General features: G+C 48.8%; 3 protein-coding genes across 3 annotated transcripts; 1 reads left to right on the top strand and 2 right to left on the bottom strand.

Moving 5' to 3' along the window:
- Positions 1-2,646: 2,646 nt before the first annotated feature.
- ETH_00005160 (DNA photolyase, putative) lies at positions 2,647-5,216 on the top strand (the record flags this gene model as incomplete). Its single annotated transcript, XM_013372423.1, has 4 exons — positions 2,647-2,922; positions 3,113-3,384; positions 3,639-3,759; positions 4,269-5,216. The coding sequence occupies 4 exons, from the start codon at positions 2,647-2,649 to the stop codon at positions 5,214-5,216; spliced, it is 1,617 nt and encodes a 538-aa protein (XP_013227877.1).
- Positions 5,217-5,659: 443 nt separating this feature from the next.
- ETH_00005155 (mitosis protein, putative) lies at positions 5,660-6,991 on the bottom strand (the record flags this gene model as incomplete). The annotated part of the gene is made up of 5 exons (XM_013372422.1): positions 5,660-5,825; positions 5,980-6,056; positions 6,413-6,514; positions 6,640-6,675; positions 6,950-6,991. 5 exons carry the CDS (start codon positions 6,989-6,991, stop codon positions 5,660-5,662), a joined length of 423 nt encoding a protein of 140 aa, XP_013227876.1.
- A 5,285-nt stretch (positions 6,992-12,276) lies between these two features.
- ETH_00005150 (mu1 adaptin, putative) lies at positions 12,277-13,563 on the bottom strand (the record flags this gene model as incomplete). Its single annotated transcript, XM_013372421.1, has 1 exon — positions 12,277-13,563. The coding sequence occupies one exon, from the start codon at positions 13,561-13,563 to the stop codon at positions 12,277-12,279; it is 1,287 nt and encodes a 428-aa protein (XP_013227875.1).
- Between the last annotated feature and the right edge of the window lie 2,537 nt (positions 13,564-16,100).

Raw genomic sequence — 16,100 nt, 5'->3', positions numbered from 1 at the left:
TTTCTCTACTGACCAGAGACTATTGACTTCTATCAATGTAATATTTTAGTGATAGTAAGGAGCACTTTTGAAATGGGGATAGAGTAGTGATAACTCGCTTACATCCATATGAAACCATAACTTCCCCTGCAGAATTACTGGAAAATATACACATCCCAAGCTTTCCCAGCCACAAAAGTTATTTACCACGCATCTGAAAGAGCGCTTTGACAATGCGTAGAGCAAATTGCTAAATGGTTGCAGGATCGTGCTCGGTAGAGTGAGAGCAGAACTAGACTGAGCGATTGTTGAGGAGAGACCTTATTCTGCACACTCGGGTACTCTTCGAAGGGATGCTATCATCAGTGCAGTCACTGTTAAATTTTACTGCTCAGTTTACTCTCTCCTCCGTCTTTCAGGCTGGGCAGTGGGGGTATGTCGGAGTGAGGAAAGCAGCTTTTGAAACAGATCGAGAAGTTGAAGTGAAGAGTAATATGGCTTCTGCAACAGTTTACCACGACAGAAGAAGACCGAAAGCCTAGTCCTGCTGGTTGGGACCTGCAGCAAAAACAAGAGGCCAGCAGATTAACGATGCTGGCAAGTACAGTTTCGCGGTTCAGGGTGCCGAAGCTGAGGCGCGATTTACCATAGCCCAACGCAGGCCATAGCTGTGATCGGATATGCTACACGGCAACTCACTGCCAATTGCCATTGAAAATGAGGGCTTAAGCTATCCAGCTTCCAGAAATGGCATAACAATGGGCAAACGGAAAATTCTAGACAGACTTTTGATCGTTGTCCCAGCGTTTACACGATCAGTCGGCTTCACGGAGCAGTTAGTTCACTATATACCGTTTCCTGCGCCAAGACATGAAGCCTACTACAGGTAAAATCGGCGTCAGCCTCAATATTGGCTTTGAGAAATTTCTGCAGTGTAGATCTCAACAAGCTCGTTATGAGGAAGTGTCCAGTCCCAATCATCGCTACGTACCCCATTGCAGTGGCCCCAGACAAGTACAACTGGGTGATACTGAGCTATATCTTATCTTACATTGCCCAGATGTGAAAGCAAAAGAGGCCGATAAGGCAGTACGCCACAACACTAGCTACGCTGAATATTTGCAAACGGAAGCTTGGAAACCAGGCTACCGAAAATACATGTAGAGGCAGATCCCACCTACATCCATTGAGATTACCACTAAAAGTGCGTGCGTTCAAAAGGCTTCCTTGGGCTCTAGAAAGCAGTGCATCCTGTGCTGGCTCATTAGCTACAAGCCCACCAACTCAGCAGCTTCAGCTTGAAAAGCAAGTAACGACGTTACTAACAGATCAGCCTCCTGCACTGAATGCTTTTGAAACGAGTGATGAGCTGTATTTTGCTTTGTGACAGCCGCATTCTTGGATTTTTTGGTGGCTCACTCGCTTTGGCTGTGCCTCAATCCGCCCAGGCAACACGAAGGCACGAGCGTACCCCCAAATATTCCCAATGCATCATAAGGAATACTAGGTGTCTTTTTGGACCTTACGTGTATTCACATGAGCTACAAAGCTTCGATTTTGTATATCTTGGATTCGTAGTCCCTCTCGACATCGGTATTAAGGAGTTCCTTCGGAATGGGATGCTGCAGTCATCTGCTGCATCACTTGCAAATGCGTTCGCTCCGCTCGGAACTGTGTAGCTACCCTGAATACTTGCAGACGGAACCTTGGCTGCCAGGCCACCGAAGATACAAGTAAAGGCAGATCCCAATTACATCCATTGACACCAGCATAGCCCAACTTTGCCCAATGAATCCGCAGGATCATAACGCTGCGCCTGCTGGCGCCTGGACGACCTTGGCCAATGGTGAAGTCAAATGTACCGGAAAAATTGCGATTGAATGTTAATGATAAACTGCATCTGCAATTTTTCTGGTTGCTTAATGCTACCTTCGTGTTGTGCAGTGGCCTCCGATAGAGTTAATGCGTCACATTCATTATGGAGTTGCTTGGCGACGCAAGCAAACAGGACAGTTCCCCAGTTCAGAAAAGGCTAGATCCTGTGGTCAAAAAAACAAACTTCCAGTGCTATTCGTTGGAACTGCCACCTTTGCTAGAATGGGGAAGCTAGGGAGAGCCGTAAACTCCAACGAGGGTAGAAGGCCTGTGCAGTGATCTGGATGGGCCAACGAAGCAACGTGTATTCTATAAACAAGAGAGAAAATAATGCACATGCATGCTGAAGGATCGCTCAAGGGCTTGTCTGGCACTGAACAAACTGTAGCGTTTCGAGTTTTTGACAGTGCAGAACTGCAGGTTCTGTTGTATTGGTCGTTAAGACGAATTCATGCACTCTCGTGATGTTGAAGAGCTTGCTCGAAAAATTGAGAGATAGCAGGCTACCATAACGCGAAAAGTGTACACAGATAGTTTGAATATATTGCCAATTTTTGCCATCATGCTGCCTTCAGCAAACTCTGTGGCGGCAGTGGCAGGTGACCATCGTGACCGTCGGAGCTCAGCGTCGGCGTACGCTGAGTTCGCCGAAAACCTACAATCAGAGCTAATTAGACGTTAATGCTTTGAAATACTTTTAATGTATGTCAATATATTTGGCTTGTCCCAAAGCGGCTTGTCACCCTGACGCACCTGTCCTGAAGGGCAGAGCCTCACACCAACATTCGGAAAATGCCTGGACGCGACAAAGATGAGAAGGTGTGCAGTGGCAGCACAAAGAGAAGAAGAGTAGAATCAACAAAGTTTCAGAGGTGCAAAAAATGCCATTTCACCCAACCTTCTCTCGATGCAACCAACACGTCTTGGTTGCAGGACGCTGCAGGCAGCAGCAGGGCTCGTTGCCTCACTCCAAGTTTGCGCAATCCTAACACTGAAGGAAACTCCGTCCTATGCCTACTTCAAAGGGACCTTAGGCTTCAAGATAACTGGGCTCTGTTATTCGCTCAGGTTAGCCCTCCGCCGTTCGTCGCGTTCCTTTGACTGCATGCTTAAATTCCCATTTTGATTAGACCAGAGTAGGACCGAGCCAATCACGTATATCGTCTATTTATGTCCTCAGCTTTCAGGAAGCCGCAATTAAAGCAAAGCATGGCCGATTCAATCACATAAGTCGTTCATTTGTGTCTTCCGCTTTCAGGATGTCGCAATTACCCTAGGGACACCTTTACACGTTCTTCACCTGGTCGTACCTGGGCACACCTTCCAGCGGACAAGTCGTCACGTTGATTTTCATCTGAAAGGTTTAGAGGAGTTCGCCGCGGGATTGGCGGCTCACAACATTTCCTTCCACTGCCATCCCGTCGTCCAGACAGACGCTGTTGCTGGCCTAAGAGAGGCTGGGGAGCAGCTTAAAAAGTTAGTGGTGGAGCTGAAACCTCGCCTCGCAGTTTGTGACCTCATGCCACTGAGGTGCGCGACATACATAGCTCGTAGCAGGCATGCAGCTATCTGTGACACATTACTGAAGCAACGCCCGCTCTGTTCCGTTGTTATACATGCACTATGCAAGCTTTGCAAGCCATCGCTGGTGCTGTTACTGTGTTGCGGTCGTTTTTGCTGTTTCGCATTCGGTCTGCATTATGCGGTTGCCGCTCGGTGTTGCTGTGTTGCGGTCGTTTTGGCTGCCTCGCATTTGGTCTGCACTATGCGACCGCCGCCTGCAGACTCCCCACCGAACTGGTCAACCAGGCAACGGAAATCTGCCAGCACGAAGGACGATGCCCCCTGTACCAAATAGATGCGCATAATGTCGTACCTGTTTGGTTGGCCTCAGACAAGCAGGAAGTGAGAAAGATGACGAGAAGTGCTCTAACAATAAACTGGACAGTAACTTTGAACCTTCTTCTCAACATAGTCAGAAATGTTAGGAAAATGAAGGAGCGCAAATTCCCCTCGGCTTGCCTCCCCAGTAGGAAGCATGAATCGCTCAGGTCTCCGCGCGTTGTGGGGGACTCAATAGAGCCGGCGCCGTTTGGTTGAGGCCTGCTCTTTCTGTGTTCTGCACCTCTGCTGTACAGTTAGTTTCATGCAGAATGCATCGTGTGCACAGCGCCATGCTTGCACAAAACGTGACAAGTCCCACTATTACTAGACGTCCGATGAAAGTGTACTGTTTCCCTCCCACACTGCACTGCATGTCATGTCGTATCTTAGTGTCACTTGGAATCCTGTGAAAAGTGTCGAATTCCCAGCAGACTATACATCGCCGCACTCCAGCATACTACGCTGTAGTAGAATCTACATCTTACAAGCCGTTATGATGCAGCAACCTGCGGCTTGCTGAGCGCCTTCAGTACTCTGCCCGCACCTTTCGGCCGCGCGTCATGCGTCTCTTGAGCGAGTTTGGCTGCGAATTCCCGCGGATCAAGCCTCACCCTATCAGCTACGGCCAGCCAACAGGTTTAAGCTTCAGTGCTTCGGATATACTAGAACAGCTGAAGGCCGATAATCGCGTACAGCTTCCTCACTGCTGGAGACCCGGTGCGACTGCGGGCCTGAAAGCAATGAAAGTGTTCTGCACAGTGCCAAAACTTCTGGCGTACACTTCGCGAAACAACCCCGTATTGGACTCGCAGAGCGGGCTCTCTCCATGGCTGCATTTCGGACAGATCAGTGCTCAGCGCTGTCTTGCGAGTGTCAAGGATATGGGACCTGCGACGAAGATTGGGGCCACCACAGCTGCAGCGAGGGAATCTTATATTGAAGAGCTTGTCGTCCGAAGAGAGCTCGCCGAGAACTTCACATTCTACAACAGCAAGTACAACCAGATAACAGGGGCCCCCATATGGGCGCAGGAAACGCTTGCAGCTCACAAAAATGATAAGAGAGAGCATCTATATGCCCTTGAGCAGCTTGAAGGCTCCAAGACACATGATGAACTCTGGAACGCGGCGCAGTTGCAGCTGGTCCACACGGCGAAGATGCACGGTTTCCTTCGGATGTACTGGGCAAAGAAAATCCTGGAGTGGACACCGTCAGCCGACATCGCTCTCACTACAGCTTTATTTCTCAACGACAAATTTTCACTGGACGGAACCGACCCCAATGGAGTTGTGGGATGTATGTGGAGTGTTGCAGGGGTGCACGATCAGGGTTGGGCCGAACGGCCAATCTTTGGTAAAATCCGATACATGAACTTGGCTGGTTGCATGCGTAAATTTTCCGTTGATGCGTTTGTGAGATGCGTACGGCAGATCGTGGGTAGACACGCAAAGAAGGGAACCAAGAACAGCAACACTTAAGGCTACTTCCAACCAGACTGCAACAGACGTCCGGTAGTGTCAACAATTCTTATAAATACAGAACTAATCCTAGTGGACTTCGTCATGGGCAGCTTTTCCTTCCTTGGCGGGGACTGTCCAACACATGGCCAGTTGAATTCTTCTGATCCTTGCCTCTTTTGTATGCATTCTGCCCAAATGGAATGACGGCAGGTGCAGCGCCTAATCACAAAAATTGTCTTGTGTCGCTGCGGAATCACCTTGAATTTAAAATGTGCAATGCGACGGTTTGACAAGCATCATCAAGGCTCGGCTGAAGTGCCTACTGTGGATGTCCAGGCAGCACCACCTCCCTTAGTAGCGGTACTTCGTTGAATAATCTTTGGGCGAAATGACCAGGCCGCGGCCTTCAAATATGACACAGAGACATGAGAACACCGCTGTACAGGAAATGACTACACACGCTAGTCCTCCTGCCTGTTCGCTACAGCCATCTCGCGCTCCCGCTTACCCTTCCGTGCTCCTCTGTAGATGCATTCAATGATATCTATAAGCTCCTGCTTGTTGTTCATTGCCCAGTTAATCTTGTTATTGTTGCCCGTTCCCAGGTCGATCATCATATGCTTGTTTCTGCAACAAGAGCAGCGCGCTAATCGCCGCGTTCGTTAGCGTTATCGCCGGTTTACCGTTATGTGACGCAAAACTCTCCTTCTTCTCCAATACACAATCACACGGAAAAACTTTGATTTCGTCTTAAAGGCGTCAGGGAAAGCCAATGGCGCACCGGTAGAAGAACATGACAGTCACTGGGTCGTACAGTTCGTACATGGTGGTGAAGTCTGGCACTTCTGTCGTGTCCACCTGAGACATTGCAGCAAAGATGGCAAACTCTGCAGTTGCAGTTGCAACCACAGGACAGCGACACCACAGTAAGATCATGTTAATAGGACTCCGCTGTCGTGGCACAGCTCCTAAGATGAAATTTCAAACACAGTGGTCAAAATGATCTCAAAGGCCCCCGAGGCCGTGGCATGCCTCCGAAAATTACATCCAGAGCACCAAGTAGATGAAATCACTGGCCTCATGCAAACCTTAAATTCTACTTCTCAGCTGTAGGAACGGGTACGGGACACTTCGAGCGGCACTGTGCGGTATTTGAGAGTACACTTCCACAAAAACCTATACAAATCTGCCTCAACCGAGAGTCTGGTCTTTACCACGTAGATAACGCAGAAATTTTTGACGTCTTCAGCCACCTTAAAGAGAAGCTCGTCCATCTTCATGCATTCGGGGTCGAAGTCATGGCCAAAGCGAATGCACTGCGCCACAGACCACTTAGCCAAGCCGCCTCAACAAGTAAGAGCGGGCGCTGCATGCCAAAATGCGGCAATAAGGCACACAAACACTTAAGCAGAAGTACAAATTGCTTATTCCTTAGACTCACTACAAGGCGTTCTTCTTCCGTCAAGATAGCCTGATCCTGTGCACATGTCACCAGCAAGCAGTGCACAAAGGTAATTAAAAAGTACACGGGGAGTATCAGCATTTGGCTGTTTAAAGAGCGATCCGGCTGCAAATTAAGCGAAAGCTAGGCTTGTCTGTAGAGACTGTTTCACAATCCCTTGAACAGCACGAGTAAACAAGCACCGTGAAACCGGTCACAACACAGGAAGCACGATGTTCGGAAACCAAAATATGCTGTTCATGATGAGCTAAAAGTGATCTTGAGGCGAAAAAAGTACTCAAAAACTGACCACCTGCCACCCCGAGTGTAAATGCTGCAGCATGTACGACATCGTCAGCCTGGCACTGTCAGACCCCAAATCTGCTATTGCTTGCCCCAGCACGGCGCCTCAACCGCAACAAACGGTTTCCTCGGTGCCCTACGGTTTGCAAAAGTCACAAAACAGAAATAGGTTGAGCATGTATTCGCTTCTATCGCTGCACGTGGAGGGCGACCGGTTCGATTGCACAACTGCGCAATCGAGCATTTCAGTGGATGTGGCGCGGATGCAGTAAGGAGAGGCAAAAGTATATGCAACGAAGTAACCACGACACTGTAAAGCTCTCCAATTACATCAAAACTCGATTTATTATTTCCTTTGTGCATTTAGTTCGTCTCTCTCTTCTTGCCAGCCCCATCGCGCCTTGGGGCCCTGTGACCTCCATTTTGCTCAGCCTAACTGTCCTAACGATAGAGACGTTTGATTGTGTGCGCATGCATGGGAATAATCAGCTAACTAAGTTTTCTGATGAGCGCTCCTGTTATATTCGAGCTGTACCATCCATTCTTGTAGGTTTTTCTGCGCCGCTACACAACGTTGATTCCTCCACGCTGCCCGCAGTTTTATGTACGGCAGGCAGAAGCAATGCAAGAACATTAATCTGCCTACACAGACATCAACTCTATAGAAGTTTTGTCCAAATGAAGCTAATCACTAAGATTTAACCGTCGCCGGGTGGTGGCGGCGTCAGTGCTTGACAGCGTCTCGCCGTTCATTACCAGTACTACGCTCATTTTATGTGCCTTAAGAGATACACAAGATCCGTAATCCTCTGTCTTACCCGCATTATAATAACCTGGGAAATTCACACCAAAATTTTACGCCGCATCGGGCGGACGTTGAATGCTTTCCCCGTCTAGCCAATTGACTCCGGAGAGCAATGTTCACGGAGTTACGACACCTTCCTCGTAACTAATTGACGTATTTATACATCTGGGAAATCTATGGAGGCGCTCAACCGGAGTAACCAGTTGCTTTCGAAGTTAACGTTGCTGCCGCGCATCCAGTGTGGTACTGCGTGCACTGTGCTGTATTAAACAGTTTTAGAGCAAAGATTCGAAAGCAAGCAACCATCATGATCCTGTATACATAATACAGGTTACTAAACAAGCATCATGCAACTATTTAATTCCGGAAGATTCATACAGGAGATGTCCCCGTGCTGTCGCCGTTGTTGAACAGAATCGCCGTGTATGGCCGCAGAGGGGTTGACTTGAAATCAAGATATTACATACAGAGCCATTACACATATCACGGCGCAAACGTTTAATTCATGGGCGGAACACTACTTTTTTCATGTGATTAACGAAGCAGGTAGACGCTCACCGCTGTTTCAGCGGAACGAAAACAGCCATGCTAAAAGCATTAGTTCTTTCCACAAAGAGCTCAGTTGAACCTGCGATTTGTGAAGTATTGTAAATAGTAAGTATACACTCGAGGGACTGAACTGCTGGGATGTGCTGAGGAGTCCATAATTGTAAGAGCCACGAATGGCTCTCCCAGGGCTTCAGACTCAGGAATCATCAGCAGCCCAAAACATTATTATCTAATGCGACAAAAAAAATTATTAATTAGAAAATGTCTAAAAATGGTGCATTTTCAAGCAATTGCATGTCCCAGTTGAATTCGAGGCCAATCTAATAAAGCTTTTTTTGAACACTAACCGCGTTTAGTTGTAAAATTATATAGTAAGCATGTTTCCTTCCCGGAAAACTATCGGGCCTGCGCCGATCTGTCACGCTTCGGCTCACGCTTTGAGGGACTGCCTTACGGGCCAATAGCACGAACTGCTCAGTCCAAGTAACCAATGCTATTAAATGCAAGCTAACGCAAAAGAACTCGGGGTATATTCGTTGAAGCTTCGACCTATTAACGGCTTAATCAAGTAAGATCACTTGTTCATCCACCATGTGTGCATAGATCGACGCATTTACAGTGGCTTCACTTCCGTGATAACAAGAAAAAGAACATAGAAGCCACTGAGATATTGAAAAGGACCCGTGATCCCCCTCATAGCGACTCGTCTAACTTTGCGTTTATACTGCGCTATGGCACGCGGAATAGGAACTTTATGTTGACTTTTGCGAGTCATTTCTCGTTGAAACTCTTGTTTCACATTTATCAAGTAGGATTTGTGCGCACCATGCAACATTCCAGGGAGCACTTTTCAAAGATGTCTGCATTAGTACGTAGCGAACATACAGCAAAATTTATCATTGACATAAGCTGCCACTGGCTGACCACTATCAGAGAAATTGCTTTATCAACTACTTCCTTCCAAATCTCGAACGCCAAAGGATTAGGGGTGCAAGGGCCTTTTAAATTTGTCGTGGAGGCAATCCAAAGCTGTATTCAGATCCCACTAGACCATATGCTATGCCTAGAGAAGAGAACAAATGTAGCAAACCTCAAAACACTTCGTGCTCTCGCGCAGAGCTTCCAGCTCCCTTGTGCAACTCCCAGCACCTTCTGGCAGCTACTGCTGCGTAGCCACAGGCAAGCCAGCAACCTGCGAAAGCACGCCACTCTCTCTGGCTTCTATTGTAGAACCTCCTCGATCTTCTGATCATCCATTTATGTGCAGGGTTTCCCTTGAAAAGTCGCTTCTACCCCGTTGGTGTTGGGCTTCGGTTCAGATTATAGCTGTAACACAACAGACATCACCGAAGAGCCGGGCCTTGGTGTAATTGGCATAGTATGGTAGGTTATATTCCCGCTTTGACCAGTGTGCTTCCTGACACTGCTGCACTATTTGACTGTCATGTAGTGGCCCGGAGGCTGACGGTACTGTGGCAGGAGGAGTGGCTAGGACGGCTGTTATAGGCTGTTATATAACTGCAGCACTCCGTTGCGATTGTGGAAGAAATCCCTAAAGTCCATTCCACTATTTTCGTGTCCTATGAAGGAGCTTTCTGCATAATATCTCCAGAACTTTTGCGCCGAACTGTCGGTCGGGACATACCTTCTTCAGTATGAAGTCACCGGCGTCTCGTTGAACCACAAATTATCGACGCTGCAGTGTCAAGCCGCACAACTTTTAGTGTTTTATTTTATCTTAGGATTGAGCCGACAGCTTGTACGTGCCAGGCCCACGTGATGAAGCAGCACAGCTCTCTTGTGTCTTCTGTCAAGTGCAGTCAGTATAGGCAGAGGGATTCGGCATACGAAGAATCCGGTATCTATTTCTGGTGTGTATTCCACTTACCTTGAAATGGCAGCTGTCGAATGCCGCGAAGAGTGGACAGTGACCTGTTTTTCTTACCACGCACATTCGAGTTTGAGTGCGGTGTGTGCTGTCGCTAGGGCAACCGCGTTTGCGAACTTGTTCAGGCTTTTAAATATTCGCTCGATAATATGGTAGCCCGTGCTGGGATTTTAACCAAAAGCCACACCCTGTCTGCCTTCTGAGGGCCAACTGTAGACAACTGCTGCTTTCGCCAGTGCAGAGTAATCTTAGACCCTGGCGGCATCTGCCTTACATCATTTGATGACGCGGCTGGCCGCGCCACAGAGGGGCAAGTGTTTCGCCGTGCTCTTGATAATCACTGTGTGCATGTACTTATTGTGCGTTGTTCACGCTTAGCTCGACCTGGATAGGAAGTTCCTTATCGAAGTCGCGATGCTTGCCCAGGAGGAAAGGTGAGCAGCGGCCGCGACCCGTGCCCAAAATGAACGCCCCTTGCGCTACGTAGCGGATGCATGTTTGGGCTCATGGGTCATGAGACTTTTCATAGGGATCGTTTTGCCACAGTGGTTGTTTGGCGTCTATTTATACTTATCCACTATCCGTCATGCTCACTTAATTTTCACTGAATCCATAGTGTGCGTCGACGTGGTGTGCATAACAATAGATCCACGGATATTTACAGCCATTCATGTACACTTGGCGCTTTGACATCCTTATACTGGCTGAACTTCGTGCCAAAAACCCTCGAATGGAGTCATGCAGCCACGCTGCTGTCGCACAATATTACAATATGGCGATCGGGACGAGGGAGAAGCACAACGAGGTTACTTCCCGTGCTCAGCTTCAGTTTTTAAATTTTGCATTACGTGTGAGCAGAAGCCAGCCAACACAAGGAAAAACCTTCAATTTGTTTTTGGACTTCACTATTTATGCGTGTTACCAGTGCGTGCAGGCTTTTCCCTTTAGCGGAAACCAAGAATATACCCAATGTACGCCATGCAAAACTACCAAGCAGGACTCACGAAGTTGCATGCTTACTATCCTGCCAGGATGACTTCAGTCACGCATTCACTGTGCGCGCTTGAGTGATATTAGTAGTTGTAGAGTTCAGCAGTTTGCATGCAAGTGCCGGGCAACACCGAGCGAGTGAAACTTACACGAAGTGCTCACTGTTCTGCTACGGTTACTTGCTACCTGCTGTTAAACAGACTTTCCGAGACCACTCACAGGGATAAGAATGTTACTTCTGTGGAGACGCGCCTGTGCCACAATGGTGCCTAAAACATTTACAGTAACTGAGCAGTAGTGTTGCGCAAAGGAGTTATTCCCTGTTAAGCAAGCTTTCTGTTTGGAAACCGTTACTGATGGCTTCCGGGTTGTGCACCTTTACAGCGAAAGTGAATCCATAGTTTGCGGGTAACAAGCTAACTATGGGCGATTCCTGCACGCATTTCACATGAATTCCACAGCTCGTCGGGGCGGCCTCTGAGCGCTCGCTAAAGTAGTATGGAGCTCACCCCATTTGCTGAAATACGTAAGGGAACATTAACTACTAGACTCTCAGAACACACGCAGCCTAAACGCCTCGCCCAGCCCTAAATGTTACGCCTTTAGCGTAAGCCTATATTCATTCGTTTGCCTTGCTTGTACGTAAGGAGGAGTAGAATCCAGCAGCATCAGTTGCAACAATGGAAGCATCGGCCAGTAAATTTATGTTTTAAGGACGACAGCATTTTCTTAAAAGCAAAACCCTGATACAGTACATGCTGTCCAGGCAGCAGGCAATACGAGATCTAAGAAGGCGAGTACCACTGCAAAACGATTTCACTACGCGGACCATCACCCCAACTCCCCCCACAAAGCAAGGCCTGCACAGCGTCTGTAAAGCTGAGCAAGAGCTGCAAGAGTCTGCTGTAGCGCCTCTACAAGGTGAGGGGCAGACGTTAACATCGAGGCAAGCGGCAGCACTGCCCACGCAGAGTTGCCCTAGACTCATCCACCCGTGCGTGCATATATTCAAAGATATGAAGTTCTTAGCAGAATAGACAAGTGGCGTCGCACAGCGTAGACGCCGTACCCCAGTTACGTGTTGTAGCTCAGTCTGCAATTGTCATGTCAGGCGGAGCTGGTAATCCCCATTCTGCGTAATGTATCGAACCCAGGGCAAGGCCTGGTATCCGCTTTTCTCGATGATCTTGAGGTAGCGGACTGTAATGCCTGAGACGGTGAAGTAGGGTATCTCAAAAACAACCTGAATAGGTCGGCGCATGAAATTACGTCGCGAGTCGTCTTCTACGGAAGGAAGCGCGAACGATGCCGTCATGCTGTACTCTCTCTGGCCCTGAAAGTGCCGGATGCTCCACACGAGGCAGTCCAAGTCCGGTACGTATTTCGCGCTCCCAATGGTGGTCTTGAAATGCCCCGCACCGGCATCTGCCGGAACCGGTATACGAATTTCTACTCCACCAGCGACAGACCGGGGTTTAAATTGGCTTCTTGCGCGGACTAAGTACTCCAGACGGCTTCCTGAAGTGCCCATGTCCACTTGGCAGTCGACCCATATGAGGGGCTTTACCTGGGTGTGCAGCCGGTACGACATGAGCTCACACTCGCCATCGGGAGGAATGAAGGAAATGGTTCTGTCGTTCTCGAAACGTGCTAAACGGACGCATTGATGAAACTTGACGTCCTCCATCTCAATTGCGCGGCCTCTGCCCGTCGATTTCCCGCAATTCTCCAGCACCAGCTTGTCATTTAATCCTAGTTTCAGCTCTGGCATGCCAGAGAGAAAAGACTTCATTTTAAGCGATCCGAGGATTTCGGAGCGCAACACGTTTCCATTTGCCGCCACAAGCAGGTCCAGCTTTTCCACAACGTCGAGAAATATTTCATTTTTCTTGTGCACTATGCCCTCGGACCGCCACGACACAGCATTCGTCATGGCAGTGGGCGGCCGGATGGCGGCCGTGGTCAATTGATGCGCCTGGTTTTTTATGAATTCGCTCAAAACCTTCACCTCCGTGGTTTGTGGGTACCCGTTGTCTACCATCTCGTCAAGCAACTCGTACGTGATGACAAAGTTGTCGCGAAGACTTTCCTCTGCTAGTTCGTGAAAATAGCTCGTTAGCACGGCGCCCAGTTTGTGCAGAAACGCCACTAGCATCATAGCATTCGCATTTTGCCTTGTTAGAGCCAGCAAGTAAACATTTTTTAGCTTCACCCAGCAATATGTAACCCCTTCGTCTTCAAACACCGGGGTCACACACGCCTCATCCTGTTCAAGGACTTTACTGGCGAATCGATCACTCACAGCAAGCGAGACATCGCCACGGTAGTCTCGCCCAATAATTACCTTGCCTCGTCCGTCCAGAATCAACACAGCGCTCGCCCCCGCCATCTTCGCTGCACGACCCAGCAGGAAGAACGACGAGAGAGAACTGCAACAGCGACCGGGCCCCCCTTGCTGCAGCCCTGCACAATTAGGACCTCTTTGTCTTCTTGAATAAATGTTTTTCGACTCAAAAAGTCCTCATGTGCGAAAAGGTGACGTGACAAACGTTGCCTCATACCCGTCGCCGGCGCCGCAGCAACAGTTTGAAGAGTTATACGCAGCAGTGAAATGCTGCATCAAATTAGGTAACAGCTGGAGTCACCATGGAGTTTTTTAGAAACGATAACTCACAGTTGGGGCTATTGTTTATTATACAACGGCGCTTCAGATCGAGTCGGTTACGCTGCTCACTAACGAGCAACAGCCCCGGTGCTGCTGTCTCCGACTACTAGAAGAATGTCGCATGCGCCGTCCTTTTTCCTTCAGTGGCACTCTATTTTTGTTTCTAGCAGACTAGCTCCAGTATTGCAATCGCGTGGAGGTGGCTGATAGAGATGTGAGTGCGAACCTCACATTACCCCCCGACAACATCCGTGCTCTGTCTTGCGAGGTTTGAGGGTCTGTGTACAAGTAGCGCTTTGAAGTAGAAGCCCCTGGTCTTGACTCCAGAAAAGCTGGAACCTCGTCACCAAGAATCTAGTTGTTTAGTGGGTAGGGTCTGTAGAGCTATGCCGGGTGTGTGGATCTTCGTCGGGTCTGTGAAGCTAAAACTGGACTGTGCCATCTTGGAGCCATACCCTTCAGTACTGTGGAATTTTGAGAGGAAAATTGTCTCTAGTGTTGGCCTCAGAAGATGGGACACCTTCGTGTATTGAATCAAAGTCCGCATTGCAGTGCTAGCCTCAGCATGGAGGCTAGCACTGCTCTACGAACCTTTCAACATCAACAGCAGCAGCGCATGGGAGACTTGAGAGAAATTTGGACATGTTAAACGAGGGACAAAGACGACGACAGTTGTGAAGAGCATCCCACTGAAAGGTGATACGGAGAGGCGATTACTTCAACGGTGCAGTGTAATACCGACGGACTCCCAGCATTACTTTCCGTGGAGTACTCACGTGAGAGCATCACAGATACTTCCCGCGCAGTTGCGAGCTTCTCTCGTTCCCAGATCGACGTGCAAAGATCCCAACAGGGAATCATTTCCTCGACTACAACAGGGATTGACTCCTTCATCTACTGGCAAATACCCTCGTGTCCCGCAAAAGGTACTTACAAGGCTGCGTGATGCAGTGGCAGCTGCAGCTAATTTATCGTAGACAGTGCCTGGGAAGATACTGGAGATGAAGCAAATCTTGGAGAAATCCCAGGAGCAGCCATCCGTCACTGCCGTAGTGTTTTTTCCTTGTCTGATACACGTGCCCCTAGTGAGAGAGGATGATGCCAACCCGTATCTTCTTTAGAGACCAGGAGCAATCTTTTGCATTTTTGGTGTGCTCAAGACATTTATTGACGAGACTGTACAAATTCCTAAAATCGAACGTTGGCCCGCGCAGGCAACAGATTGCAGAGGCCTTCAGCTCCAGGTTTGTGCTGTGTCACGCGGAGATACATCCCATTAATAATGAATACGAAGCTACAGTTGCAAATTCCTTCTCACTACCGTGGCGTGACATGACTAACTTTACTCAAGTATGCTAATACTCTCAGCACACCCCTTCCGCGTGAAGCATTACCAGACTAAAATTCAGGAAAACAGAGGAGTCTACGGGCGGCGTGCTCAGATGCATTCGTTCAGCGTCGTACCACTGCAATGCTGCTCAGCTGTAACGATACCTCGTCTGCGACGAGCTAGTCGCGTTCCATGAGAGAGTGGTGCACTTCGAGCTGGCACAGTGCGTAGCTTGCAGCTCCTTTAAATCAATATCTGCTCAGAACTAATGATTAGGCAACAGCATCCCTTGGAGTGTCTACACAGACTAACCGGGACTCTCCCCGCTGCATTTCTTCATTCACTGCGGGTTGCGAGCCCACGGTTAAGTATTCCTGCTGCTAAAATCACTGACTATGGCCGCTTCATCTCAGTGCTATCTGTAAGCTTCCCTAACGCCCCGTGTACGCCACCAACCTTCAGCTAGTCCCGAATTAACTGTCCTTCTGTTGCGACTACCAGGTCCCCAATGCGGCGTGGAACTCATTTAAAATGAGTGAAACCAACCTCTAGCTCCCAGGTATTGATCAAGCTTGCACTAGGAAATATTGGACTTGCACGCATTCGTGGAAGCATCGGCGGCCGTTCGCTTCTAATGCAACGGCAACTGCGCAGGGTGGGCTGGCACGCTGAAGTTCCTCAGCGTGAGCAGGCACTGCCAGAGCTGAAGTCAACTCGAAGCAAATTCAAATACTTCTGCACAGATAAGGTGGCACCACGTCCACGAATCCGAGATATTCTGAAGAGACCGTAGGCGCATCCGGAGTAGGGATATGCAGTTGAGTCGCAGCGGGGAGAAAAATGCCCCAACCCTTACCATCTTCCCCAGAGAGCGTAGACATATGCTTTTATACGCGACTTATGTAGCTCCAGGATCTAGTTTTCGTAGGGG

This window comes from Eimeria tenella, genomic scaffold (assembly GCF_000499545.2).
Source record: "Eimeria tenella Houghton genomic scaffold, Eth_scaff1, whole genome shotgun sequence".
NCBI classification, from domain to species: Eukaryota; Apicomplexa; class Conoidasida; order Eucoccidiorida; family Eimeriidae; genus Eimeria; species Eimeria tenella.
The sequence above is the reverse complement of the archived record's forward strand: the minus strand, read 5'-3'. Positions and strand labels throughout refer to the sequence as shown.